The 26,690-nt window shown below is 46.5% G+C and overlaps 1 protein-coding gene across 5 annotated transcripts in view; it reads left to right on the top strand.

Moving 5' to 3' along the window:
* The first annotated feature begins 1,315 nt into the window (after nt 1-1,315).
* The window catches only part of PAN3 (poly(A) specific ribonuclease subunit PAN3), a 128,968-nt gene continuing 103,593 nt past the window's right edge, over nt 1,316-26,690 (top strand). For 3 of the 5 annotated variants that reach the window (XM_059720210.1, XM_059720199.1, XM_006270477.3), the window contains exons 1-2: nt 1,319-1,927; nt 26,288-26,409. In XM_059720210.1, coding sequence (XP_059576193.1) covers nt 1,495-1,927; nt 26,288-26,409 — 555 coding nt within the window. In that variant the 5' untranslated portion in view covers nt 1,319-1,494. Of the gene's footprint in view, nt 1,928-26,287; nt 26,410-26,690 lie in introns of all 5 variants that reach the window. The other 2 variants (XR_009458885.1, XM_059720187.1) reach the window with 2 other exon arrangements.

Genomic DNA, 26,690 nt, shown 5'->3' with positions numbered 1-26,690 from the left:
AGGGACATTTTTTCAAAATTCTTGAAAATGACTCAAAGAAAATTCACAGTAGATCCTCTATTTCCAGGGCAAACTATTTTAAATATCCCCTGAAAAATGGCAGGCCTACCAATTCTTATTCATTTAAAGGGAGAACCCATTCCTTTGCATTCATTTTAAGCTAGTTTGTTGGAGGTTTTTAAATTGTGCCTGTTAACACATTTTTTCCTTATATGCATGTTTTTCCTGTTGGGAATGTACAAATTGTTTTTGGAACAGTGTTTCAGATCCTAGTACAAAAATCTAAATGATGGGAGCGCGGTCATCTCTGTTCTCCTTAGAAATGAAGAATGTGCGTTGACATTTCCAAATAATTAAGGTGACAGGTCCCTTAATAATTAAGAAGTGATGGCTAGGATCATTCTGCATGAGATTCTGTACCAGAGGCTGCTAATAAAGAGAGGGTGGAGGGAGAAGGGGAAGAGGAAAGACACAACAGCGAGAGATCATGAAATACACGAGTTGATACCCTATGGTGTAGCCCTGAGGGTCACTCCAGGAATTACAGAGAACTAGGATGTCGTAGGGCAGTGCGCTCTCTGACTGCACCCACCGCACAGCTGGGATGCAGTTAGACAAGCTCAGACCCGAGTGTTTTGCATTTTTGTCTAACTCTACCCCAGCAATGCAGTGGGTCCAGCAGATACATATTTTTTTATTATTTAATTTGTATCCACGGCTAAATTAGCCAAAACTAATCCCAAATCCAAGAGTCCAGAACCACAAGTGGCCCTGCTACCGGCAAACATCCTCCACCCACCGTGCCTGGGGCTTCAGATGTTTCCAAAACCTTTGGCGGGCATCGTGCTTGCAGGCCCAAGCCCGGAGGCTTGGGGTTCGGCTGCCCCCGAGTTTTGCTTGCCCTCAGCCATAAAACCCTCGGAGCAAGCGAGGGAGGAGACTCCCATTTCCATAAGCTGGGCTTGGAGCCGCTGCACCTCAGCGGGTCCTGAGCTACGCCAGCAGCAGCTGTCCTGGGGTGCGGTGCGGGAAAACTGCCCTCTTGGACACCGATACATGGGCAGCAGAGACCAGTGCCTCAGCTGTTGTCACATCCGTGCCGGTTCCTGCACGATCTGAGTCTTGAAAGGAGCTGAGCCAAGGGCACCCCATCCCGCAGCCGCTCCGGGCAGCACCAGGAACCCGCGCGGGGCCCACCCAGACTGGGACAGCTACCCAGCATGCCCCGCGCCTGCGCAGTGAGGCGTCCGCGCAGGAAGAGGGAAATGGCATAAACAACCGCGGCGCCGGGAGCAGTGACGAGCCACCCCGCGCTCGGCCCCGCCCCTCCCCCGCCTGGCCCGCTCCGCCGCGCGGCCCCTTTAAGAGCAGCACCATCGCGGCCCCCTCCCCCCGCCGGCCGCCACCTCCTCCCCACCCCCTCCCCCTTCCGGAGCCCGAGGCCGGGGCACGGCGGCGCCCCCTCCCCATGCTGCGGCGCCCGGCGGCCTGGCCATGAACAGCGGCGGCCTCCCCTGCCCGTCCCCGGCGGGCCCGGCGGCGGCGGGGGCCGGGCCGGGGCCGGGGCCCGGGCCGGGGGTGGGGGTGCCGGTGCCGGTGCCGGGCCCGGTGCCCGGCGGCGGCGGCGTGAAGCTGAAGTTCTGCCGCTACTACGCCAAGGACAAGACCTGCTTCTACGGGGAGGAGTGCCAGTTCCTGCACGAGGAGCCCGGCGCCGCCCCCGCCTGCCCCGGGCCGCCCGCCCTCGGGGGGCTCCCGCTCGGCCTGGCCCCCGCCGCCGCCGTTGCAGCCGCGGGGCCGGGGCCCGGGCCCGGCGCCCCCTACCCTCCGCACGGCGCGGGGCCCGGCGCGGCCGCCGTGGGGCCTAAGAAAGCCGAGCTGGGGGGCGGCGGCGGCAGCGCGGGGCTGGACGGAGCGCGCCTGGCGAGTGAGTGCGGGCCGGGGCCGCGGGGAGGGCCGGGGAGGCACAAAGGCGCGGCCGCCGCGCGCCCGGCCCAGGCCGCTGTCAAGGGGACAATCCGCGGCGGGAAACTTCCCCGGCCCAGGGGAGGCGCCGGGCCCGGCCCGGAGCCGCAGCGCTTCCCGGAAGACAAAGAGGTGCCCCGCTCCGGACAGAGGCGCTGCCAGGCGGGGGTGCCCCTCAAGATGCCTTTGCCCGGCTGTAGAGACACCCCCCAACAGCTTGGCCTGTCTGGAGGTGGAACAGAGCAGGAAAAGCCTCTTGGATGCGGAGGCTTAATTTAAACGCCTTTGGCAAACTGGTGCATTGCATTGCCTGTGCTTGCCCGACTCATTTGTGTCCTAAGCTTAATGTATGTGTGTTTGTTTGCGTGCGTGTGTAAAGTGACTTCGCTGGTTAGATGCTCTGTCTTGGAATTCGGAGGCAGCAGTGATGGGCGCCCCAGATACGCTGACAGATTGTAAGCTTGTTGACAGCGGTAGGCCTGTGAACAAAGCCTCTGTGGCTTTTTTTTTTTATGTCTTTGAGCAATCTGGCGCTGCCGTTTGCTGTTTCTAGGTTGCTTGCGTTAGCTGTGGTGAGCCTGCGCTGTTAAGTGTTGTCTTGGGCGTTCAACACCTCTGTGCACACGAGGGGCCCTGTGTACTCCGGTGTCACAGAGGATGAAAATTGTCTCCCCTTTTCCATTATAAAACCTTGGTTTCAGTTCCTTATAATTTTACCAATTTCAGACATTCCAGCCTCAGGTTTCCATGCTGGTTGTTTGCCTAGAGTCTGAATGGCTTTGGAAAAGTTTCAACAAACATCATTGTCATTTCTCAGAATCAAGTTAGTCCTGTCGAGCATGACTGCTGCAGGTACTCTGGGGCTGTGCTGTGGAAGTACAGGTTCTACCTCTGCTGGTGGTCAGGGTGGCTTTCAGTATGCTTTGAAGCGATGGGATTTCTCTAGGTGATTTTAAACTAGGGATTTGGGAGTAGAAGCTACGCTAGAAAAAGATTAAGGTTGCAAACTTAAAATGCACGGAAGTTAGGAAGTTTTCTTTTCACTTTTTAATTTAGCTCCTCCTTAGACCTATGTATTAATCCTATGATTGCATCAACACACAGTTTCTCCCCCACACCCCCCAGCATCCTCCCTCATTCAGTGAGCAGGATAGATGACAGCTAGTGAAAAAATCAGCTATCTAATATTTGTTCCAGTCTTACTGTCAGCAGTGACACCCTGCCCTATTTACTGTATACTTACATGTTCAACCCTGGTCTGAAGACATGATTTTTAATTTCTTTACAGGCTTCTCTTTGGCAATCATGAAGTCAAATATTAACTTTTTTCATATCACCTTTTTCCTTTGCAAATGCTTTGCTAATACTGTTTTACAGATAGTAGTGTGAAGCTGAAATTGTCCACTACTTTTGGTGCCTAATTTGAGAAATGCAGGCTTTTTTTTGAATAGTTAACATTATCTAGCTCTTCAGGAAGAGAGCTTACCCCTGGCTGTGAAGGGGATCAGGGGCATGGCATAGGGGGAGGGAAGGGGATGTAGCAGGCTGAGCTACTTACTGCTGGCTGTTCCCCCATGCTATGCACTGGGTCCTGACTCATAGTATTAAACACTGTCACTTTGGGGACCAGATCTGGCCCACAGGCCATCATACATTGAGCACTACTGCTGTAGACAAGATCCTCCTTTTCTATATGTTTCCGATTAATTCCTAGAGTACTGTTCCTCCGGTGCACTGAGTGAAGCTGGGGTTCTGTGGAGAAATAGCATGTGATCATGTAACTGAAGGCTGTGTTACTTTGCATATGTACAGGGGGAAATTCAAATTTGCATTTTCTAACTTGAGTATTCGACTTGACAGATGTTAGCCAAGGAACTACTACAATTATCAGCTAACTTCTTGGCATACTTATTACAAAAATCATGTAAGATTTAATCTTTCGTCTTGTGTTTGGATACTTTAGATATTTCCAAAATGAAAATACAACGGTCTATATTTTCTTTCTTAACTACCTTAACACTAACTTCCTTGCATGTGTACAAGAAGCTGGCAAGGAATTGTGGTGCTGTTTCTGTCAGATCACCTTGAACTCTTTATGACAAAAATTGGTTGGCCCTTTCCTTCTTAACCCAATACCAGTGTCTTCCTTCTAGCATATTTTTTTTTCCTTGTCTGTTTTCTACCAAACAAAGGTTATTTTTTAAGTTCTCTGTACTTCTGGATGTAGTGACACTTAAGGGTTTCTTTACTGCATTACTGGTTGGCAGTCAAGCCTGTCCATGGACTGACCTTTGAAAGAGTGGGAAGGGGCATGAGGATCATACTGGTCTGGTCTAGTAGTAAAAGTATTTCTGTTCTCATAGCTGACAAGCTGCATCCTTGCAGGCCTGCTGTGACAGCAGCAGTGAGCACCTGCTGTTTTGGTAGGAGCCATGCATACAGTTGGTTTCAGCAATTAATAGTATAGTGTCCCCTTAGTTGAGGCTTACAATATTTTGTAGCTTATTTTATAGTGTAGTTGACATATTAAGATTGCCCAGCACAGTCTGCGCATTGCCTAATCCACAGAAATTCTCTAGAGCTTTTAAAAAGAAATAAACTTTTCCTGTGCCACCCATCAGTAATCCTTCTCTCTCCTTGGGTCTTGTCTAACTATACTAAGAATATGCAAGGAAGATCTTGTGGTTAAGATAACAGGACCAGGGTGATGTATGTAGAGCAAGGGTGGGCAATTATTTTGGGCGGAGGGCCGCTTATTGAGTTTTGGCAAGCCATCGAGGGCTGCATGACAGGCAGCCAAGAGCAGATTAATGTTAATTTTCTAAATTTTTTAGGGGCCCTGCAGGCCGGACAGAATGGCTTGGCAGGCCACATCCAGCCCATGGGCTGCATTTTGCCCACCCCGATATAGAGTTTGGAAACATGACTTGCATAAATCACTCCGTACCTGATTTCTGCCTCTGCAAAACAGATATTGTTTCCATCAGTGGGTGATGATACTATATACAGTACGTTGAAACCTATAATGGAAAGTATTGAACGAATGATAAGAATTAAGTTGTGTTCAGTTATGAATTCTGTGACATACTAGAGGGAATTCAAAGATGACCAACTGAAAAATGTTAGCAATATAGTGGCAAAAATATTAGAAGTGCTTAATTGCTTAATATCTTAAACCCAGATAGTGCCTGGAATATTTCAGGCACTGAACAAATGTAAAAGAAGGTGGTATTTCAGCCACAGTGGACTCACCATCTCAAAGGCATATGCAGAAAGATAGAAAGTAGGGAGAATAGGCATGTATGCTATGCAGATAATAAGGTAATACATTCTGTATCTTGATAACACAAATATTTCTTACTATTTTTAGAGTATACAGGGTATCCCTGGTTCTTAATTTAGTAATTATTTGATGACTAATACCTTGTAGGTATCGCTGTGGGAGTGTCTCAGGAGGGTTTTCACTGTGTAAAGATTAAGGTTGCTGGGGACCATCTCAGAAATGGTTTCCTGTGTAAATAACCACCAAGAAGAAGACATAGACTTGTGGGGAAAATGTAAAAATGGTAAGAGATGGTGGTAAAGTAAGGAGAGGTGTTTATGCAAGACCTCATAAACAAGGACAAGAAACTTGAATTTAATGCAATAAAGGAAAGAGGAGCCTGGGAAGGGATTAGACAGTGTGGTTACGGGTTTAGAGCAGTAGCCAAGGTAGATTCTGGTGGTTGCCTTTTATACCAATTGGAGGGAGCCAATTTGATCCACTCAGACTAGAGAGAGGCACTTGAAAGAGGTCTTTTGAGGGGGAAGAAGTGGAAGGATTTGAAAGTGGTCAAGGTATGTTGATCTGAAGGGAGAGAACAATAAACAGTAACTTCTTTTGTCATGTACATCCACAGTGAAAAGGAGAGGAGGGCAATAATATTGTCAACAGTGCTTGGGAAGAGAGAGGATTTGGCCATTTATAGTTGCTACTTACTGTGAAGGATAAGGAGTGGATGCTATAGATGCATGAAAGACAGGATGGTAGTAGGTTAGGCATGAACAGGTAGATATGACATTAGTTTACAGAGAAATTGTATTTTTTTTTATTATTATTTTTTTTTAATAATATCTAACTTCCCTTGCTGCAACTTGAGTTCATTGCTCCTTGCAGTGTTATCTGTACAACTGAGTCCAGCTCCATCCTCTCTGGAACCAACCTTTAGGTAGTTGAAAGCTGCTATTAAATTCCCCATTGGTCTTTTCTTCTCCAGACTAAATAAGCCCAGTTCCCTCAGCCTCCCCTCGGAAGTCATGTGCCTTAGACCCCTAACCATTTTTTTTGCTCTTCACTGGACTCTCTCCAATTTGTCCACATACTTGCTGTAGTGGGGGCCCCAAAACTGGACACAGTACTCATGTGGCCTTACCAATATTGAATAGAGAAGAATAATTATTTCCCTTGACTTGCTGGCAATGCTCTTACTGATGCAATTAGTATGCTTATTAGCCTTCTTTACAACAAGGGCACACTATTGTCTTATATTCATCTTCTTGTCCAGTGTAACCCCTAGGTCTCTTTCTGCAGAGCTGCTGCTTAGACAGTCAGTCAGTCCCCAGCTTGTATTGGTCCATGAGATAGTTCCCTCCTAAGTGCAGGACTTTTCACTTTTTCTTATTGAACCTCATTAGACTTCTTTTGCTCCAATCTTTCAGCTCGTTGAAGTCTCTCTGAATCTTAGCCCTACCCTCCAGTGTATCGTCTGCTCCCCACAGCTTGGTGTCATCTGCAGACTTGCTGAAGGTGCACTTAAACTATCCTATCTTCTGGGTCATTGATGAAGGTATTGAACAAAACTGACCCCAGGACTGACGCTTGGGGCCCTGCACTTGATACCAGCTGCCAGCTAGACATAGAGTCATTAACTACTACCCTCTGAACTTAATGATCCAGCCATTTCCTTATAGCCCATTCATCCAACCCATACTTCTTTAACTTGCTTGCAAGAATGTTGTGGGAGACCGTATCAGAAGCCTTGCTAAAGTCAAAGTATATCGTATCCTCTGGTCTCCCTGCATCCACAGAGCCAGTCATCTGATTGTAAAAGACAATCAGGTTGGTCAGGTGCGACTTGCCCTTGGTGAATCCATGATGACTGTTCCTAATCACCTTCTCTTCCAAGTGCTTAGAAGTGGATTCCTTGAAGATCTGCTCCATGATTTTTTCAGAGACAGAAGTGAGGCTGGCTGGTCTGTAGTTCCCCGGATCTTCCTCCTTCCCTTTCTTAAAGATGGGCATTACATTTGCCCTGTTTCAGTTGTCTGGGACCTCTCCTGACTGCAATGAAATTTCAAAAGTAATGGCCTGAGACTCTGCAATCATATCTGCCAAGTCCCTCAGCACCCTTGGGTGCATTGTGTCCAGTCCCATGGACTTGTACACTTCTGGCTTTTCTAATAGTTGCTAACCTGTTCTTTTCTTCGGCTGGCTGCTCGCTTCCCAAACTATACTGCCATGTGCGGTAATCTGGGATCTGATTTTGCATGTAAAGAATCGGTGAAACAGGCATTGTGTACTTCAGCTTTTTCTGCATTGTTTGTCCTAGGTTGCCGCCCCCTCCCCCCCCCCCCCCAACTTAGGAAGGGACCCACACTTTCCATTATCCTCCTTGTGTTGCTGGCATACTTGTAGAAACCCTTCTTGTTCTACCCTTCATGTCCCTAGCTAGCTGCAACTCAGCTGTACTTTGAGCTTCCTGGGCGCATCACAACAAGTACACATTTGCCACACTGCCACAAAAAATGGCAAAATGGGGTGGTGCACATGACAGCAGCATACTCCACCATAAAGGGAGCCTGGTTGGCAGAGCCATGCTCTGGCTGCCAGACAGAATCCGAATGCACCTATTGCCACTGCCGCTGCCCCAGGAGAACCCCAGGAATGGATCACAGGTAAAGCTTCTGTGCCCAGCCCAGGTGCTGGTCCCAGCCTCCCCTACCCCACCTGGGGCAACGTGCCCTATGCCAGAGCACATGTACAGGGGCATCCCCTGGGAAATGCACATACACACTCGTGGGGATGCGCCCCCTGATTTCATCCTTTCACACCTGAGCAATACTCTTATACTCCTCCCTAGTTAGTTTATAAGTGGAAACTTACACAAACATCCTTTTTGTGTATTGGCTTACTGAGAATTTCTCTAAGGGCAATCTGGTCTTCTGCCATACTTGCAAGTCTTCCTGTACATTTGAGATGTTTTGTTCCTGCACTCTCAGTGAGGATCTTTTAAGGTACAGCCAGCTGTCCTGGACTTCTCCCCCAGCTCAGACTGACCTCCCAGGGGATCGTGTCCATGAGTTCCCCAAGTGAGTCAAAGTCTGTTTATCTGAAGTTCAAGGTCTGTACTCTGCTTTCCTTCCCTCCCTCAAACTCAATCAGCTCATGGCTGCTGCTGCCCAAGTTGCCACCCGCTACTACATTTCTCCTCCAATTCTTCTCTGTTTGTAAGCAGCAGGTCAAGAAGAGCATGGCCTCTAGTTGGATGCTCCAGCACTTGCACTAGAAAGTTGTTGCCAGCACCCTCCAGAAACTTTCTCAATTGCCTATGTAATGCTGTATTGTTCTCCCAGCAAATGTCAGGGTGATTTTGAAGTTCCCCATGAGAACCAGTGTCTGTGATTGGGGAAACTTTTGTACTAGCTGTTCGAAGAGAGCCTCATCTATCACATTCTCTCACCTGGTCTATAGCAGATCCCCACCCTGGCATCACCCTTGTTGCTCTCCCCCCTCTCTTGATTAGAGACTTTCAACAGGCTTATTTCTAGTTTCATACTGGAGCTCTGAGCAATCATACAGCACATAATCATACTTCTACATAAAGCACAACTCCTCCTCTTCTCCTGCCTCTCCTTGAACAGTATAAAACTGTTTATATAACAGTTAACATATAAAACCTGAACGTATGAAACTAGATTACAGCAAATAAGAAAAAGCAGAGTAGGCAACTATTTTGCCTTAGTGATTAGATGGGCTAAATTAGCTAGTGTGATATATTTTTTCCTGTTGACTGTAAGGACTAAAATGAGCACTAATTGCAGGATTATTTTGCATGGCTTGATTCCCAAGACATTGCTATTCTGTTCTTTCATTGACTTTTTGCTTCATTCAAGCCATCTCTTTCTGGTGTTTTTCATTTAGCAGCTGAGAATTCCATTTCAGAATCAAAATACAGATTTTCAGGAATGAGTTTGTAGACAGATTGTGATGTGTACAAGTCAAAGTTAGGCTGTCTGGGAGTCCTAGGTGTTATGATTATCAGCCAAGTACTTGCGGTGCATCAGGATGCTGGACCTTCTAATGAAAAGAATAGCAAATTGCAAAAATAAAGAAACTAGCATGCAGACTTTTCTTTTCTCCCTTCAAAAATAAAAGTTCGCAAAGATTTAGGTACTTAAAACAGGGACTACGTACATGACTAGCTACCCACACTTGAGCTTTATATATTAGTCCCCTTCTGTTATGTTCTTGGGAATCTTGTTGCAGAATATCCTGAATAAAATGGGTTGTTCAAGTGCTTGAAGAACATTTGTTTTGAAGATGCGAGGACTGAGGGATTTTTTTTGTTTGTATTACCCAAAAGAGTGTTTCTGTATCAAAAGCGTTTACATAGCATTGTCTAGCTTTGGCAAAATACTTATTTTTTCATAATGACTGAGAGCCACAGTTACTGTACTAGGTGGTGTACCAACAAAGCAAAAAAACAGTCCCTCCTCAGGTAGCTTAGAATAAAGGAAAACATTGCCTCTGCTCTGTAGAGTTTGCAGCCTGGGTCAGATGCAGCTATAATTAGAGGTACACCGATACATTGGTCTGATACTGGATCGGCACTGATGTAAAGAAAAATTGACTGGATTGGAAATCAGCCTGATGTAGCTAATAAATGGCCCCTGCATGCCTGCTGCCACAACGCAGCACGTAGACAGCGAGGACCACAGCCCAGCAGCTTAGAGAGCTGCATGCATCTGGTAAGTCTGTGGTGCATGGGCAGTGGGGAGCAAAGGAACATGGGTAGATCAAGGCCACTGCGGTGAGGGAGGGAGTGGGGATGGGGCAGGAGTAGGTGCTGCCCAGCCTGGGTGGGGTGTGGGTTGGAGCTGTGGCTCGTCGGGGGGGGGGGGGGCTGCTGCTGCTGCTGCATGCACCCGGGGAGGGGGGAAGGCATGTGCCCCCTGGATCTGGACAGGGCAGGATTGTGCTGCCACTGTAGGCTGGGACCAGGGCTGTGCTAGGCTTTTCCTGATGGGGATTGGGCTGCGCTGCACTCAGGGTGGGCAATGGCAGGGGAAGGGGGGCCTAGGTGGATTTTGGGGTGGGTGCAGCTCCCCTCAGCCCCCTCCCAGCACCGCTGCCGACTGCTCCAAGTGCAGCCCGGGCCCCGGCTGAGCCTGTAGCAGCTGGAGCTGCCCACTCTTCCCTGCTCCCCTCAGATGAGCCACTGCTCTGTCCCGTGCCTGTACCCCAGCCCCACTCTCCCTCATTGTGGGGACCTTGATCTTCCCTTCCCTTCCTTCCCCCTTCCCCTTTCACCCCAAAAGACTTGCCAGCTGCACGCAACTCTCCATGCTGTACTGGAAATTGGATTGGTATCGGCCAATATGCCTCCTTAAAAATTGGTTATTGGTATCAGCCCCAAAAATCTCTATCGGTGTACCCCTAGTTACTCTTCTGTGGGAAGCTGGTCCAGGGGCAATAAAGTCTATCTTTGGGATCACTGTAATTGCAGCGCATCCTCCACTGTGTTGCAGTTTTAAGAAATGTGGGTTTTTAACTGGGATGGTAGGCAGTTCTGGGGTCTGTGTCCATCCTTGTGTTTGAAGATATCACTGAGAAGACGTATTTCTGATTTAGGCACTGGTGGATTATTGGTACATTAATGTGAGCTGGTTGGGAGGGGTACGCAGTACTTGCATACTCGTACACAAAGGCCTCTTTCAAAAGTTGCAAGCAGGGATGTCCTTTCCTAGCTACTAGGTTCAGGCTAGGAATGAAAAAATCATTCTAAATGACCCAGCTTGTCCTTTCCTAACAACCTGGACAGCAGTGTGTGGAGGGTTAGGTCCTGATTTTAAGCTGGTGCTGGATGATATTCAAGTACGCCGTTGGGCATCTGACAGCATGCTGGGGGTGTATGATAGCAAAGCTTAACCTTAGTAAGCAGCATTCCCTCTAAGCTGTGTGGCATGCGCGGCCATGCAGGCGCGCTCATGCTACCCTGCCAGGTGCGCCTGTGCGACCACTCACCACGCAGCTTAGAGGGAACACTTTGTGGGATCATACACCTTACTAGTTGTGCACGGTGTGGCAGGTGACATTTGTTTGGCTAGTGGGGAAAGCCTTGCTCCTGGAATGGTAAGTAGAGGCAGAATAGCTCCTAACACTGAACAGCCTGGTGCATGGAACCACATGGAGAGTCTGTAGTGCTATGAGGATGCAAGAAGCCATAAGAGAGCACTCTGGAATTGTCTTGACTGCCAGGCTCCTGGTTTATAAAGCAGCTTGGCTTTGACCTGTGGTCTAGTGGGAAAAATACCAGATTTCCTGTGCATGTAATTGGACTCAAACCTTTTAATAAAAAAAACAAAACAAAACACCTTTGAACTTGGCATTAAAAAAAGAGCTTTTATTTGGGGTAATATCTAACTGATAAAATGCATTTTTTTTATTTGTTTTTTTTTTTTTTTTTTTAGGACCACCTGTGATATGGCTGTTTTGCACTGCATTGCCGCTTGTCCTGCATGTACTACTTTTCCTGTCTGCCCTCTAATTCCTTGGGTGCTTCTGCTTGAGGTTCTTTGAGCTAGCCCTGGTTGGCTCCTTCTCCAAACAGGCTTAGGAAATCCTTTGCTACTCCCATGTTCTTTCTGGGCAGGAGCATGGAATTTAGGAATATGCTTCTTCTTAGTTAATGCCCTGGAAGACAGTCTTGTATTTTGGCCAGTATACTGTATATGGGCAACTATAGGCCTGTTAGTCTTACCTCAATCCTGGGGAAACTCTTTGAGGGGATCATCAAGGAGCACATCTGTGATGGGCCGGCATCGGGGATGACGCTCAAGGGCAACCAGCACGGTTTCATTAGGGGCAGGTCATGTCAGACCAACCTGATTGCCTTTTACGATCAGGTCACAAAAGCATTGAATGCAGGTGTTGCCGTGGATGTAGTCTTTCCGGACTTCAGCAAGGCCTTTGACACTGTCTCCCACCCCATCCTCATTAAAAAACTAGGCGACTGTGGCATCGATGCCTACACGGTCAGATGGATTGCTAATTTGCTGAAGGGTCATACTCAGTGGTGGTGGACGGGTCATATTCGACCTGGGTGGGAAGTGGGCAGTGGAGTCCCCCAGGGCTCAGTCCTTGCGCCCACACTGTTCAATTTCTTTATCAGCGATTTGGACGACGGGGTGAAAAGCAACCTGTTCAAATTTGCTGATACCAAAATTTGGGGTGAGGTGGGCACACTAGTAGGGAGGGAAAGACTGCAGAAAGACCTGGATAGGTTGCAGGGGTGGGCTAACAAAAGCAGGATGCGTTTGAATACGGACAAGTGCAGGGTGCTGCACTTGGGCAGTAGTAACTGGCAGCACACTTATAAGCTGGGAAACTCCCTTCTTGAGAGCATGGAGCCAGAAAGTGATCTTGGAGTCATCACTGACTCCCAAGATGAACATGGGCCGACAATGCGAGGTCATGCTCGGCAGGGCTAACCGGACCCTGTTGTGCATCCACAGGTGCATCTCAAGTAGGGCCATGGAGGTGATCCTCCCCCTCTACGTGACACTGGTCAGGCCACAGCTGGAGTACTGTGTCCAGTTGTGGGTGCCCCACTTCAAGAGGGATGTGGACAACATTTGAGACGGTCCAGAGGAGGGCCACCCGCGTGATCCGGGGACAGCAGGGCAGACCCTACAATGAGAGGCTACGGGACCTGAACCTGTTCAGCCTGCACAAGAGAAGGCTGAGGGGGGACCTGGTGACAGTCTATAAACTCACTAGGGGGGATCAGAAGGGTTTGGGGGAGACCTTGTTTCCCCTAGCGCCCCCCGGGATAACAAGGAATAATGGCCATAAGTTGTTGGAGAGTAGGTTTAGATTAGACATCCGTAAGAACTACTTCACAGTTAGGGCGGCTAGGATCTGGAGCCAACTTCCAAGGGAAGTGGTGCTGGCTCCTACCCTGGGTGTCTTCAAGAAGTGGCTCGATGCCTACCTGGCTAGGGTCACCTGAGCCCAGTTTTCCTCCTGCCAGGGCAGGGCGTCGGACTTGAAGACCTACAAGGTCCCCTCCGACCCTACTTCTATGATTCTATGATAAACCCATATACTTCCCAGGATTAAGTTCCTATCCGCCCCCCCTTTCCACCCACCCTGAAGAAGGGAGGGTTTGAGAATTAACCTGTGGTACATAGATTCATAGATGTTAGGGTCGGAAGGGACCTCAATAGATCATTGAGTCCGACCCCCTGCATAAGCAGGAAAGAGTGCTGGGTCTAGATGACCCCAGCTAGATGCTCATCTAACCTCCTCTTGAAGACCCCCAGGGTAGGGGAGAGCACCACCTCCCTTGGGAGCCCGTTCCAGACCTTGGCCACTCGAACTGTGAAGAAGTTCTTCCTAATGTCCAATCTAAATCTGCTCTCTGCTAGCTTGTGGCATTGTTTCTTGTAACCCCCGGGGGTGCCTTGGTGAATAAATCCTCACCAATTCCCTTCTGTGCCCCCGTGATGATCTTATAGGCAGCCACAAGGTCGCCTCTCAACCTTCTCTTGTGGAGGCTGAAAAGGTCCAAGTTCTCTAGTCTCTCCTCGTAGGGCTTGGTCTGCAGGCCCTTAACCATACGAGTGGCCCTTCTCTGGACCCTCTCCAGGTTATCCGCATCCCTCTTGAAGTGTGGCGTCCAGAATTGCACACAGTACTCCAACTGCGGTCTGACCAGCGCCCGATAGAGGGGAAGTATCACCTCCTTGGACCTATTCGTCATGCATCTGCTGATGCACGATAAAGTGCCATTGGCTTTTCTGATGGCTTCGTCACACTGCCAACTCATGTCCATCTTGGAGTCCACTAGGACTCCAAGATCCCTTTCCACCTCCGTGCCACCCAGCAGGTCATTTCCTAGGCTGTAGGTGTGCTAAACATTTTTCCTCCCTAGGTGCAGCACTTTGCATTTCTCCTTGTTGAATTGCATTCTGTTGTTTTCTGCCCACTTGTCCAACCTGTCCAGGTCTGCCTGCAGCTGTTCCCTGCCCTCCAGTGTGTCCACCTCTCCCCATAGCTTTGTGTCATCTGCAAACTTGGACAGAGTACATTTGACTCCCTCGTCCAAGTCGCTGATGAAGACATTAAAGAGTATGGGTCCAAGGACCGAGCCCTGCGGGACCCCACTGTCCACACCCTTCCAGGTCAAAACCGACCCATCTACCACGACTCTCTGGGTGCGACCCTCCAGCCAATTCGCCACCCACCAGACTGTGTAGTCATCCAAGTCACAGCCTCTTAACTTGTTCACCAGTATGGGGTGGGATACCATATCAAAGGCCTTCCTGAAGTCTAAGTATACGACATCCACCCCTCCTCCTGTGTCCAGGTGTTTCGTAACCTGGTCATAGAAAGAGACTAGATTGGTCAGGCACGATCTGCCTGCCATGAACCCGTGCTGGTTTCCCCTCAGCATAATTTGTCCTGCCGGGCTCTCACAAATGTGAGCCTTGATAATTTTTTCAAAGACTTTACCAAGGATGGAGGTGAGACTGACTGGCCTATAGTTGCCCGGGTCCTCCTTCCTCCCCTTTTTGAAAATGGGGACCACGTTGGCCCTTTTCCAGTCCTCCGGGACTTGGCCCGTGCGCCATGAGCGTTCGAATATTCCCGCCAGTGGCTCTGCAATGATGTCGGCCAGTGCCTTCAGCACCCTCGGATGGAGCTCATCCAGGCCTGCCAACTTAAAGGCATCCAGTTCTTCCAAGTGACTCTGCACCATCTCAGGGTCTACGCATGGAAGTTTGGCACCTTGCTGCTGCCTCTCTATAACCCCAGTGAGAGACTTGTCGTGCCCCTCGCTTAGGAACACTGAGGCAAAGAACTCGTTGAGGAGTTCAGCCTTGTCCCCCCTGTCCGTCACCAATTGTTTCTGCCCATTTAGCAGAGGTCCTATTCCTCCCTGGGCCTTCCTTTTACTCCCTATATATCTAAAAAACAATTTCGTGTTGTCTTTTACTTGGGTTGCCGTCCTCAGCTCCATGGTAGCTTTGGCCCATCTAACTGCCTCCCTACAAGCACGAGCAGAGGAGGTATATTCGTCTTTAGTGATCTCACCCTGTTTCCACTTTTTATGTGCTCCCCTTTTGGCCCTTAGGCTGCCCTGGATTTCTCTGGTCAGCCAGGGAAGCCTCCTGGCCCCTTTCCCTCTTTTGCCTCGCTCGGGGATCGTCTTGCTTTGTGCCCAAAGGATCGTTTCCTTAAGGCACAGCCACCCTTCTTGGGCTCCCATCCCTTCAAAACTCCTACTCTGCAGTGCGTCCTTGACTAATCGCCTGAGTTCATTGAGACATACAACTGCAAAAACTTGTATGGGACCATTGAGTTGCTTTATCTGTTTGCTGCATCTTTTAAAGAGAACTGTTTCTGCTATGACTCTTACTGGGTAGAGAGCTTGATAATCATCCTTAATTTGTCAACCAATTGCAGGTTATGAACCACCTGAATACGAACAATGTTGGTTTTACTGTAATGCAAGCTAGCATCCAGAGCAGTAGTGTGAGGAATTGTGGGCTTCCTGTTGGAGAACTGCCGCAACTTATGGAAATGTGGCACCATTCATGAGCTTTCCCACATCATATAGCATAGGGCTTACATTACTTGAAGAGGTGTTACTCTGTCAACAGGAATGTAGAGGTTTGACAGTTTACAAGAATTTTCTGTGGATACATACTTTTTGTTGATGGCTCAAGTTCTGTTAACAGAGCTTTCTAGTGTTGATCAGGCCTTACTCTGTCCTTGAAATGCTACACTGAAAAGTATAAAACGGTAACGAAGACCTACAGTTCTTTTTGTATGTCATCACTACTGTTAGCCCCTTAGGGAGAAGTACTTAAAAGTACAAATATGGGTAGGTATTGTAGTTGTGCCTGAGAACTGTTTAGTATGAAGAAGAATGTGTTGCAGTGAAAAACTTGCCTTAAGTCTATCGCGACAATGCAGTTGATCCAGTAAAAGGTAATATCCACAAAAATGAAGTACCTTTTAGATGCCATTGTACTGTTGAGGATAAAAACACCCCATATGCAGACTTCCTTTACTTTCAGAAAAGCTTGTTTTCACATTGGGGTTGATCTCTTTATATCATTGTGGTAGGGGTGCACCGATAAAGATTTCCTTGGCTAGTACCTATAGCTGATGATTACCCAGCCATATTAGCGGATACTGATCTGATAGCCAATTTACAGGAATATAGCCATACAGCGTGGAGAGCAGCCTTCTGCTGGTAAGTCTGTGGGGGGGGGGGGGGAGAAAGGACATAGGGGAAGGAAGGAATGTGGGGGTGGGGTGCAGATTGAGGCCCCCACAGTGAAGGAGGGAGTGGGGCTGAGGCTGGGGCAAGGGCTTTCCAGCCAGTGTAGTAAATGGGACCATGGGCTGGGAGTGGGGTGGAGCCTCGGACGGCTCATTCAGAGAGTGGAGAGGTGCTTTCCTGCTTCTGCACACAGCCCTGGAGAAGGGATGGGGGGCATGTGCCCCCCTGGATTTGTACATGGGGTGAGGGTGGGCTGCTGTGGGCTCGGGGCCAGGGGCTGTGCCAGCTTCTTCTTGGTGCGGGGGCTGGTCTTGGGGAGGGCTCAGCTGAACAGGGTGGGTGGGGGTGGCAGCACTGGGAGGGGTGGCTGCAAGGGGGGTGCTATGGGGAATTTTCGGTGGCTGTAGCCCCCCCCTCCAAGCCTCTACCCAGTGCCACCCCTCTGGAGGACTCCTGAGGGAAAGGCAGCAGAGCAGAGTGCCCCAAGCAGGGGTGGCACTGGGGAGTGGGGGCTTGGTGGTTATAGCCACCCCAAAATTCTCTGTAGCTGCCCAGCCCCCCTGCTGGGAAGAAGCTGACACAGCCCCTGACCCCAAGCCTGCAGCAGGCAGCCCATCCTTGCCCTGCATATAAGTCGGGAGGGCGGGGGGTACATGCCCCCTATGCCTCCCCTGGAGGTGCATGCAGTGGTGGGGAGCTGCCTCCCCCTTCCTTGACAAGCCACCTGAGCCTGCTTCTGGCCCTGGGGTCCCATTTACCACCCTGGTTGGGCAGCCCCTGTCCCATTCCCTCAGCAGGGAGTCTTAGATCTGTCTCCCCTCCATGCCCTTTAGCCCCTGCAAGCCTACTCCTCCCCACAGACCTGCTGGCAGGATGCTGCTCTCCAAGCTGCCTGGCTGCATTCCTGGCCTTGTGCGTGCATGCATGCAGCTGTGCACATGCACACAGTGACGATATCGGCTACATTGGCCAAAAAAAGTCAATAGCCGATCATGTTAACTTTTTCCTTTTACTGGTAGTGGTCTGGTATGTGACTGATATATCGGTGCACCTCGACTTTCTGGTGGAGACGGGGCACTACCATGTTTGGTTTTTTTTATATATATACTGTAGTTGTTTGAGTAATCCATGTGTGGGAAGGAGGTATGCAGTTTATATCAAACTAGTAACTACTTGTACCGTGTCTCATTAGGATTTTAAATCGAAGTAAGTATCGGGATGTGTGAAATGGGCCATATTTGATTTGGATTTGGCCCAAATCGGGGACAGTGATTTGATTCGGATCACTGTCGCAATTCGGTTCAGCCAGATCTTAAGATTCAATGCTGAGTCAGCGATTTGGCCATAAACGCAGCTTTAATTGTGGTTTGTTTGGTTTTTTACGTACCTTGAGGTACCAGGCATGGCTCGTGAACACTGCAATGGTGGGGCGGGTGGAGCGTCCTACAGGAGCATGTGGGGGGCCTCCTGCGTGCTTGGCAATGGACCTGGAAGTGGAGCAAAAGTACTTCTAGGTCCACTGCCGAGTGCATTGGGGACCGCCCCCCCCCCCCCCCCCGCCAACTTCCCAATTCAGTGATCAGCTGCAGGGGAGACTCCAGGTGCCCCCCCCCCCCCCCCCCCGACCTAGGAGGCACCAATTGCTGAGCCGGGGTCCCCCATCTGCTTGGCAGACCCAGAAGTGCTTCTCATCCACTTCTGGGTCCACTGCTGTGTGCTCTGGGGAGCACCCTGGTGCTCCTGTGGGACACTTCATTTGCCCCAGCATTTCAGCATTCACGAGCCACCTGGTACCTTGAGGTTATGTAGAAAATACATTTTAAAGCTGTGTCTATGTCCAAATCATTGAATCTCTACAAATCTATTTGGACGGTTCCAATTCAATTCAGAGAGATTAAAGGGTCTCTTAATTTTAGTTTGGATTTGGAGATTCGGCTGCCAAATCAGGCTGAATCTCCATTGAAACGAATTGGCAGCTGAAGCTTTGCACAGCCCTAATAAGTATCTCTATGTAAAAACACTTTGTTTGCAGTGAAGACATTATTGCTTAGAATCCTGTATTACAAACTCTGATTATAATGTACAAGGTTCAATTGTGATGTTGTTTTTACTTAGCCAGGAGTTGATCTCCTGTACTGACAACCTTGGAAATGCGTATTCTGCTGTTAGTACATATGATGTTTAACACCTATTTAATGCCAATACATAGTAAGTACTGGAGGAAAATGTCACCTTTTTGTTAAACTTTAACAGAGGTGGGATGGGACAGATGTTAAACTGTAAGGAAGCATTCTAATCCGAGACCTTTGTTAGATATTACAGCAAAAGTAACGAAAACCAAATTTAATGTTCTTGTTAGTTTTTCTTGGTGGTGGTTTTTTTTTATTAACCTTAAAGAATTCCAGAACTCTTTTATATCTCTTAACATATTATAAAGGGCACAATTGACAGCTGAAGTTTACTTTTGTGGTTTATCTTTGACTGTTTCACAGCTATGCAGCAGTTAGAAAAACAGAACTTAAGTGGCTATTTAGGGGATACTTGGAGCTGCTTTCAAAAACTATGGTAGAAATGAAGGATTTGATGCAGGTATGTTGGTCAATAAATATTTAGTAGTAGGCAACCGTTAATCCTCTGGATTATAGTGTATGCATAAGAAGTCTACTCGGGTGCCTGATGAATCCTTTTGTACAGAGTCCTTCAACCATCAGGCCAAGACCTTTTGATGCGTACACCTAGCCAAGAGTATGGAGGAATGGAGGCTGCCCAAGACCTATCATATTCCCCTCCTGCTTTAAACCATTGAGACAGGATGCAAAGGCAAGACCAAGTCCAGATGTTCAGTGGCTCGATGGTTGTAGCTTCTCCCAGAGAACAACAGATAACTTATTGACTGCCTAATGCCTGAGTGAGGGTGTGTTTGTCTCCTTTCTCCAACCCAGGAGTACCCACAAGGCAGCGGAGCTTATGTTTTGGAGGCACCCTATACTCACCTTACTCTGGAGGTTGCAACGTTGTGGTATCTTATAGGAGCTACCCTGCCATGAATAGTCGCACCAAGTTGCTACCAGGCCCTCCGGTCAGATTCAGTTTCTGTAATGTAGTCAAACTTCAAAATCTGAGTAGTCCTGGTCCTGGTTAACAGTGGTATTGGTGTGACATGCAGTGCTCCTGATGGTGCGCTAAAAGGAGACATGCTCTTTTATTGAACCAATTATTATTAAGTGCTGCAAGACATACTGTCTTTCAAATGAGATAAAGGAGATGATCTGATGTCACTTTTGACAGAAGAGCATTCATCTTTCTAAGGGCAGTTTCTTATTTCCATAAACTCACAAAAAAATTAACAGCACAGTATCTTGGGGGTAGGGTGTGTGTGTGTGTGTGTGTGTGTGTGTGTGTGTGTGTGTGTGTGTGTGTGTGTGTGTGTGAAGTTGCCCTTCTGTTTCTTATGACATATGGCTTAGACAGCTGACAACCACTGACTTTGGATGCTTGACTGCCTAGCCATTTATACTGTACATATCACTATGGTATCAAAGTGCCTTAGTTAACTAAATCCTTTAGAAATGAAAATATTGGCACCACTCTTTTTAAGTAAATTAAAAGCTGTTACTGCTGCCCTTGTGCTGACCACCAAAAGAGTCTGTTTCCTGCCGATATGCTGTAGGAAAAGTATTTCATACTGAACTGCAGTGCTGCTTACCAAACAAGACCTTGTCTGATTTAGTTTTCTTATTACTTATTAAAAACAAAACTAAGAAAACCCCTTACTCCTTCTAAATCTGTTCAAAAGGTTTTGAACTTTGAGCTGCTTTAAAAATATTTGTATTGCTTCCATGTTTTTATTCCATTTTTTAACACTCAAATCTTCATTTGGTCATCATGATCATCATTTCTGCTCCCATCACATGAAAAAGACAGTAGTTCTTCAATCCGTTTCCTCCTGCATTCCATCTTTGTCATCTTTTTGTCCATCCACTTTGTCTAGTCAGCTCTAACTATGTGTGGACATCAGCAGATCTCTCTGAACAAGGTTACCTTGAAAGAGTTCAGATCTCCTTTCTAAAACATGTAATGTTTTGTTTATTGGGATGCACAAACATACTTCCATTAAAGCTATTCCAAGGCATTGGAAAAAAGTTTTTTTGGATCTGGATGGATGAAGTAGCAATGAACTCTGTTTAAACAAACAAAAATATAATTTTTGGAAGTGGGAAAAGTACTGGAAATTTACCAGATGCCTTCAAGTTGAGATGGCCAGATGGGATGCACCCTAGGGTACTGAAGGAATTGGCTGAGGTCATTTCAGAGGCATTAGTGGTCTTGTGGAGGTCAGGGTGATGTCCCAGATGATTGGAAAGAGCAAATATAGTGCCCGTCTTTAAGAAAGGGAAGAAGGAGAGTCAGAGGAATTGCAGACCTGTCAGCTTGACTTCGATTCCTGAAAAGAGATCATGGAGCAGGTCCTCAAGAAATATATTGTGAAGCACCTAGAACAAACAAGGTGATCAGGAACAACCAACATGGATTCACTAACAGGTCATGCCTGACCAACCTGACCCCCTTCTGGAAGTGGGTGGAAAGAGCAGTGGAAGTGATATACTTGAGCAAGGTTTTGACACTGTCTCCCCCAATATTCTTATGAATAAACTAGAGAAATACCAATTAGATGAAAGTCATCAATGAGTAGTCATCAGTGGCTCAGTGTCTCGTTGGGAGCACGTATCAAGTGGGCTTCCCAAGGGCAGTGCATGCCTATCAGATGTATGGATGACACCAAGTTGGGTGGAGTTGCAGGCAATCTGGAGGACAGGGTTAGGATTCAGAATGACTTGGATTGATTGGAAAAATCAATCGCGAGATTCAGCAATCACTCACTTCAATCAGTTAGATGAGATTCAGCAAGGACCATACACTAGACCATAAGCTAAATATGAGCCAACAGAGTGCCCTTGTTGCAAGAAAAGCCAACAGCATACTGGATTATATTAATAGGAGTGTCTTTTGCAAATCAAGGGAAGTGATGCTTCCCCTTTTGTTTGTCACTGATGAGGCCTCACCTGGAGTACTGTGTCCAGTTTTGGGCCCCATGCTTCAAGAAAGTTGTGGATTGTTTGGAAATAGTTAAGTGCAGAGTGACACAAATAATTAGGGGCCTGGGAAGAAAGACTTTTGAAGAAAAGCTGAGAGAAAATGGGTTATTTAGTCTTGCGGAAAGAAGACCCGGGGAGGGGGGCATGGATTTGATAGTCTTCATATACCTGAAGGGTGATTAGAGGATAGATGGAAATGGGCTTTTGTCTGAGTCCATAAAGGACAGGACTAGGAACAATGACCTCAAGCTGCAGCAGAGGAAATGAGGATTTGGAGATGAGAGAGAACTTTGTGACTCTGCGTAGGGATATACTTAGCTTGCAGCGAGACCAATCCATGAATATTAATTTGTCACAGCATGTGCTGATCTTTTGCAGGCATTTTGTGACAGCCCTGCCCCTCGTTGCTGATTGTAACTTTATTTGTAATATTGTAATATTAATTGTAACTTTTATATCATCCTAATATATTATTATATGTAGCTTTATACAAAAATGTTGAAGTATTAATGTTAACCCTAATAGAAACATTTTCACTTCACTGACTGATGCCTTCACTTAGTATAGTTGACTAGCAGGCAGTAATTCTCAATTATGTGATCTAGGGCTGTAGTGATTGTTGCATTGTCTTGTCCTAGGGCTTACAGCAATACAGTTCTAAACCAGCGTATTATATGAATGATACGCTGGGGTGGGGTGGTGGCTAAGGTTGACTTTGTGAGAAATCGCAGCCAATGAAATATTTCCTGGTGATTGCAGACAACGCCGGTTTTCATAGTTTCTGTGAAAACTGAAATCATGAATTAAGTAAACCCATAACATGAGGGTGGTCAAGCAATGGAAGAGGCTATCTAGAAAAACTGTGGTATCTTCATCCCTGGAAATTTTCAAGAGCAGGCTGGGATGCTTGGGATGCTTGGCTGGGATGATTTGGAGGGCTATACAAGATGGCATTGGGAGATCCCTCTTAGCCCTACTTTCTTCTGACCTTGTGTTGTTCTTGTGGTACCAAATGTAGAATGGCTTTGAAAGTCTGCACTCATGAAACTTGCCCAGGAACAATTAGGTTGGGCAAATAGAATGTAACACCATACTGCTCATTGTGGTGAAATCCAGCTAGTTTCAGCATAAAACCTATGCTGCCTATGAAATTGTAATTTTAACAGTGTGATCTTCTTCTGGAGGGATGGGGGGGACTTTATTTTTGTCAATTGTTACTTTGATAACTTCTTTTGCATAAGAAATAATCAAGTTAAAGGGGAAGATAATGTTTAACCCCTGAGGTTATTTATTGGTATTCCTATGAAGCATCACATTCAAAGTCTTGATCCTTTAGCAAGATGAGTTCTAGGTAATTTGGCATAGCAACATAAAAGACCTTAAATGGGAACCATAATCTCAACGTTGGTATGATTCTCTATGCACCACTCATATTGACTGCCTATAATGTATTGCATGGAAGATGGACTTTGTGCTTTTGACTGACTGGAATTTTCAAAAGTTATGTAGAATGAAATGTAACAATGAAGCAAGGAAATGGCTGGGCCATTGCCCACTACTTGTCTGAGCTACAGTTACCTCATCAAATATTATTTCATTTATCTTCAAGTATCCAGAAATGCAAGAGTCCAAAAGAGCACTCTAGCTGTAATCTGAATGATGATTTTAATAGTCTTTCTGTAGCAAGTGATGGCCATTTTTTTGCAAAATGCATTCCTTATATTGATAGCATCAGCATGAAAGAAATTTGAATGGTCATCTACTTGTTGTTGACACAAGATCATCATTATCCCCACTCACCCTCTTCCCCCATGGCTTCCATGTTGCCTGGATGGGAGATGTACCACTGAGGAACAGCATAGATGACTGAAGATGAGAAATGTCATTTACCACTCTGAGTAGGACTAGATACACAATGTCATTAATTTCAAGGTTTTAGTGAAGTTATTACTTGCAACTGTAATGAAACAAGTTAAAGAGAATGGGTTTTTTTGTATCTTTCATTAAAGTGAAGGGTAATGGGAGGAATCGGGTCAAGAATGTCTTTTCACACAGGTAATAATGCACCATGCCCTTAACAGAGATTGAAATACTTGAAGTAGTCTGTGGTGAAGCCTGAGAACTACAGTTGCAGTAGATCATCAGGTTTGGTTCTAATTTGAGGATTTGGAAGGTGTGAAATAGCAGAAATGCTGGAGAGCTTATGCAGTGTATCTTGGAATGAAAGCTGTTCCTGAAAATTTGAAAGTGGATAATGACCTACTCATGTCAGGAAAGATATGGCTTTAACTTGCAGGTTGTAGTATAAAGCTGGCAGCTTTTGATATTGGCTATAACTCAAATAGAGAATGCTACTTTAGAAATGTTTCCAAGACTATAGATACCTTGGTGCAAAAGCATGCAATTAAAAATAAAGTAACATGTTAATGATGAGTAGTAGTTTTCTAAAGAACCCCAAATTTCATATTCAAAGAAAAGGTGGTATGTAACAAGTGTCTGGATCTCCCGTCTTGGCAAAATAGTTTCATTGTCCTACTAGAAGACTGAACTAAAAGGTTGACCCTTCCCACTGTGAATTGGGCCAAGAAGAACAGCACAGGTGATTGGTTTGGCAGTAGATAAACTGTCATTTACTACTCCTTGAGTGGGATTAGACACTATAGTGAAGCCCTACTCCTTTACCTCACAGTTCCTGATTGATATGCCCATGCTCTCACTGTGTTGGTCTTTCCACATATTGGCCTTTTTCTTTAGGTTCTGACTAAAGAGGGTTGGGTCAGGCCACAGTATTTGACTGCTCTACAGATCTCAGTGTTGTTGTTTTACAGTTAGTCTACATAACAAAATTTATTCCAGTTTTCTGGATACAAACCTCCTACCCAGACAGTGATGGGAAATGGCCAGACTGTAGATGGAGATGCAGTTCTGTATCGGGAATCAGATCGGTATCGGCCGATATGCCTCCTTAAATATCAGTATTGGCCCCAAAAATCTCTATCGGTGCACCCCTACTAATGAACCTAAAGCCATGCAGCAAAGCTGCCTTTAGACAAGCAGCATCCTTCCCCTGTGCTCATCCCAGAAACAGGTGCAGGTGGCATTGTTCTATCCACTTCTGTTTCTGGGTGGGGTATTGGGAGTGCTGGACCAGAAAAGCTACAGTTAGAGGCAGCTCCTGTCTGCTTTAGGCTCATTAGCCCTAATGCAGGGGGAATGTGCACATGTGGCACAGCCCTTCCCAGCAGCAGAACCCAGGTGAGAAGCGCTCAAGTAAGTTGAGGCAACACTGGTAACAGTTCTCAGCCAGGGATGCCAGTGGATTTCAAAGTGTGGTGGTGAGGTACCTTAACACTACAAAGGCTGAGAATCATTAGTCTAGAATATATGACTGGTAGAGACTACCTGTGTGTCTCTGTTTTCTTTCAGACCTTAGATTTGAGCTTGGAGACTGACTTATTGAAAGTGCTGTGAAATTTTTTTCATAAATGGTCAGGGTTTCTCAGCTGTTGCATACCTGTCCTAAAAAACCCAGAATACCCAGGGAAATGTCATTGTCACAGCCGTGACAATAACGGTGTTAACATCTTTATAGGTAGGCCTTTGCTGCAAAACACTCTCGTGGTATAGCTCAGATGTTCCACTTGATGCCTGTCCCCACACACCCAGCCATTCATTTGTGAGTAGTTGTGCTGGTGCTGTTCACATGAGGCAGGTGGCATGAGCAGTGTTTCGGTTACTGTGGGTGAAAGTTGCCAGCTGCTAATGTGATGGCTCTAGTGTGGATGCAAGCCAGTGTCATTCAGGTGCTTCTAGTCTTCCAATTCTACCCAGTCTCCTGCTTGCAGCCCCCGTTTCCTGCTCTCAGGCCTGCAGTCTCTTGAACATAATCTGTTTTGAAGTGAGACTGCCCCACACACACCTGTACCTAAGCATCAGCAGCTGCACTCTGTCCAAGTCTGGTAAGGAGTTCGACTTAATTGTTGCAGAGTAGCTTGAATATTTTTATCAGTATGTTAATTTTTCTTAAATCCTTTTAGTACTGCAGTAGGAAATCAGATGTGTACAGTTCAGGTACACTCATTATTAGCCCCTTGTTTCAAGATAACTAACTTCTAAAAAATATTCATTTGGAATTGCATCTCTCATGTTTGCTTTCAGTTCAGAAGAGTTTTGTGGCAATTCTGAATGAAATTGTATAACAGCTTTTGAAATACAATAATGAAAATAGGCAGACAAGGTTTCTTGGGTAGTTCTATATTTATACTCTGAAATATGTGTAAAAATAATATAAGTGCTTCATTATAAATTGTGAGCTTGTGTTCAGGAGGAATGAATAAATTTGGTGTGACCAGAAAGTTCCTGATATTATTCTGATGTTGCTAGCTTCCATACTGTGCATATACAGTACAAACTCCTTATCTTCTCCTTCACGGCTGTGCACAACACTCTAGCTACATCTTTCTTCTAACTTTATATTGCATATGCTGTCACTTACGTACACTGGAGGAAAAGAAAGTCATTATGAAGGAAGTCTGTATGTTCTTTGGTTTTGCCTTGAAGTGCAGGTTTAAATCTAGGAAACTTGTACTGGAGCAAAAAAAAAAAACCCCAGAACAACAGGTAATCTTGCCCAATTATATCTTCTGAAATGTTTTTCCTTTTTTCTTATAGTTGCTGGAATGGATGGTGGTGGGATAGCCGATGCTGGTCTCACAGATTCCTACTTTAGCACCAGCTTCATTGGTGTTAATGGATTTGGAAGTCCTGCTGAAGCAAAATATCCCATGATGCAGGTAATATTAGTAATGGCCTTTATAATTTTGCAGACTCTGACAACTGAAGTACTTTTATTGTGCCACAGCCTAAAAATTGTTCAGATGGCAAGAACCAAACAAAACTAACCAGCTTTTCTAAAATGTCTGTTTCTTAGATCAATTTGTGTTTTGTCCATTTCATCTAACAGGTGGAAACAGAACAACCTTGTTCATCTCATAGTAGTCTAATTTTTATTAGCACTTTTTCATTTAGAATTCAGAGGAGCATAACTATATAAAATATCTATAACCGATATACA

This window comes from Alligator mississippiensis, chromosome 1 (assembly GCF_030867095.1).
Source record: "Alligator mississippiensis isolate rAllMis1 chromosome 1, rAllMis1, whole genome shotgun sequence".
NCBI classification, from domain to species: domain Eukaryota; kingdom Metazoa; phylum Chordata; order Crocodylia; family Alligatoridae; genus Alligator; species Alligator mississippiensis.
Note: the sequence above shows the minus strand (reverse complement) of the source record. Positions and strands in the feature narration are given on the sequence as shown.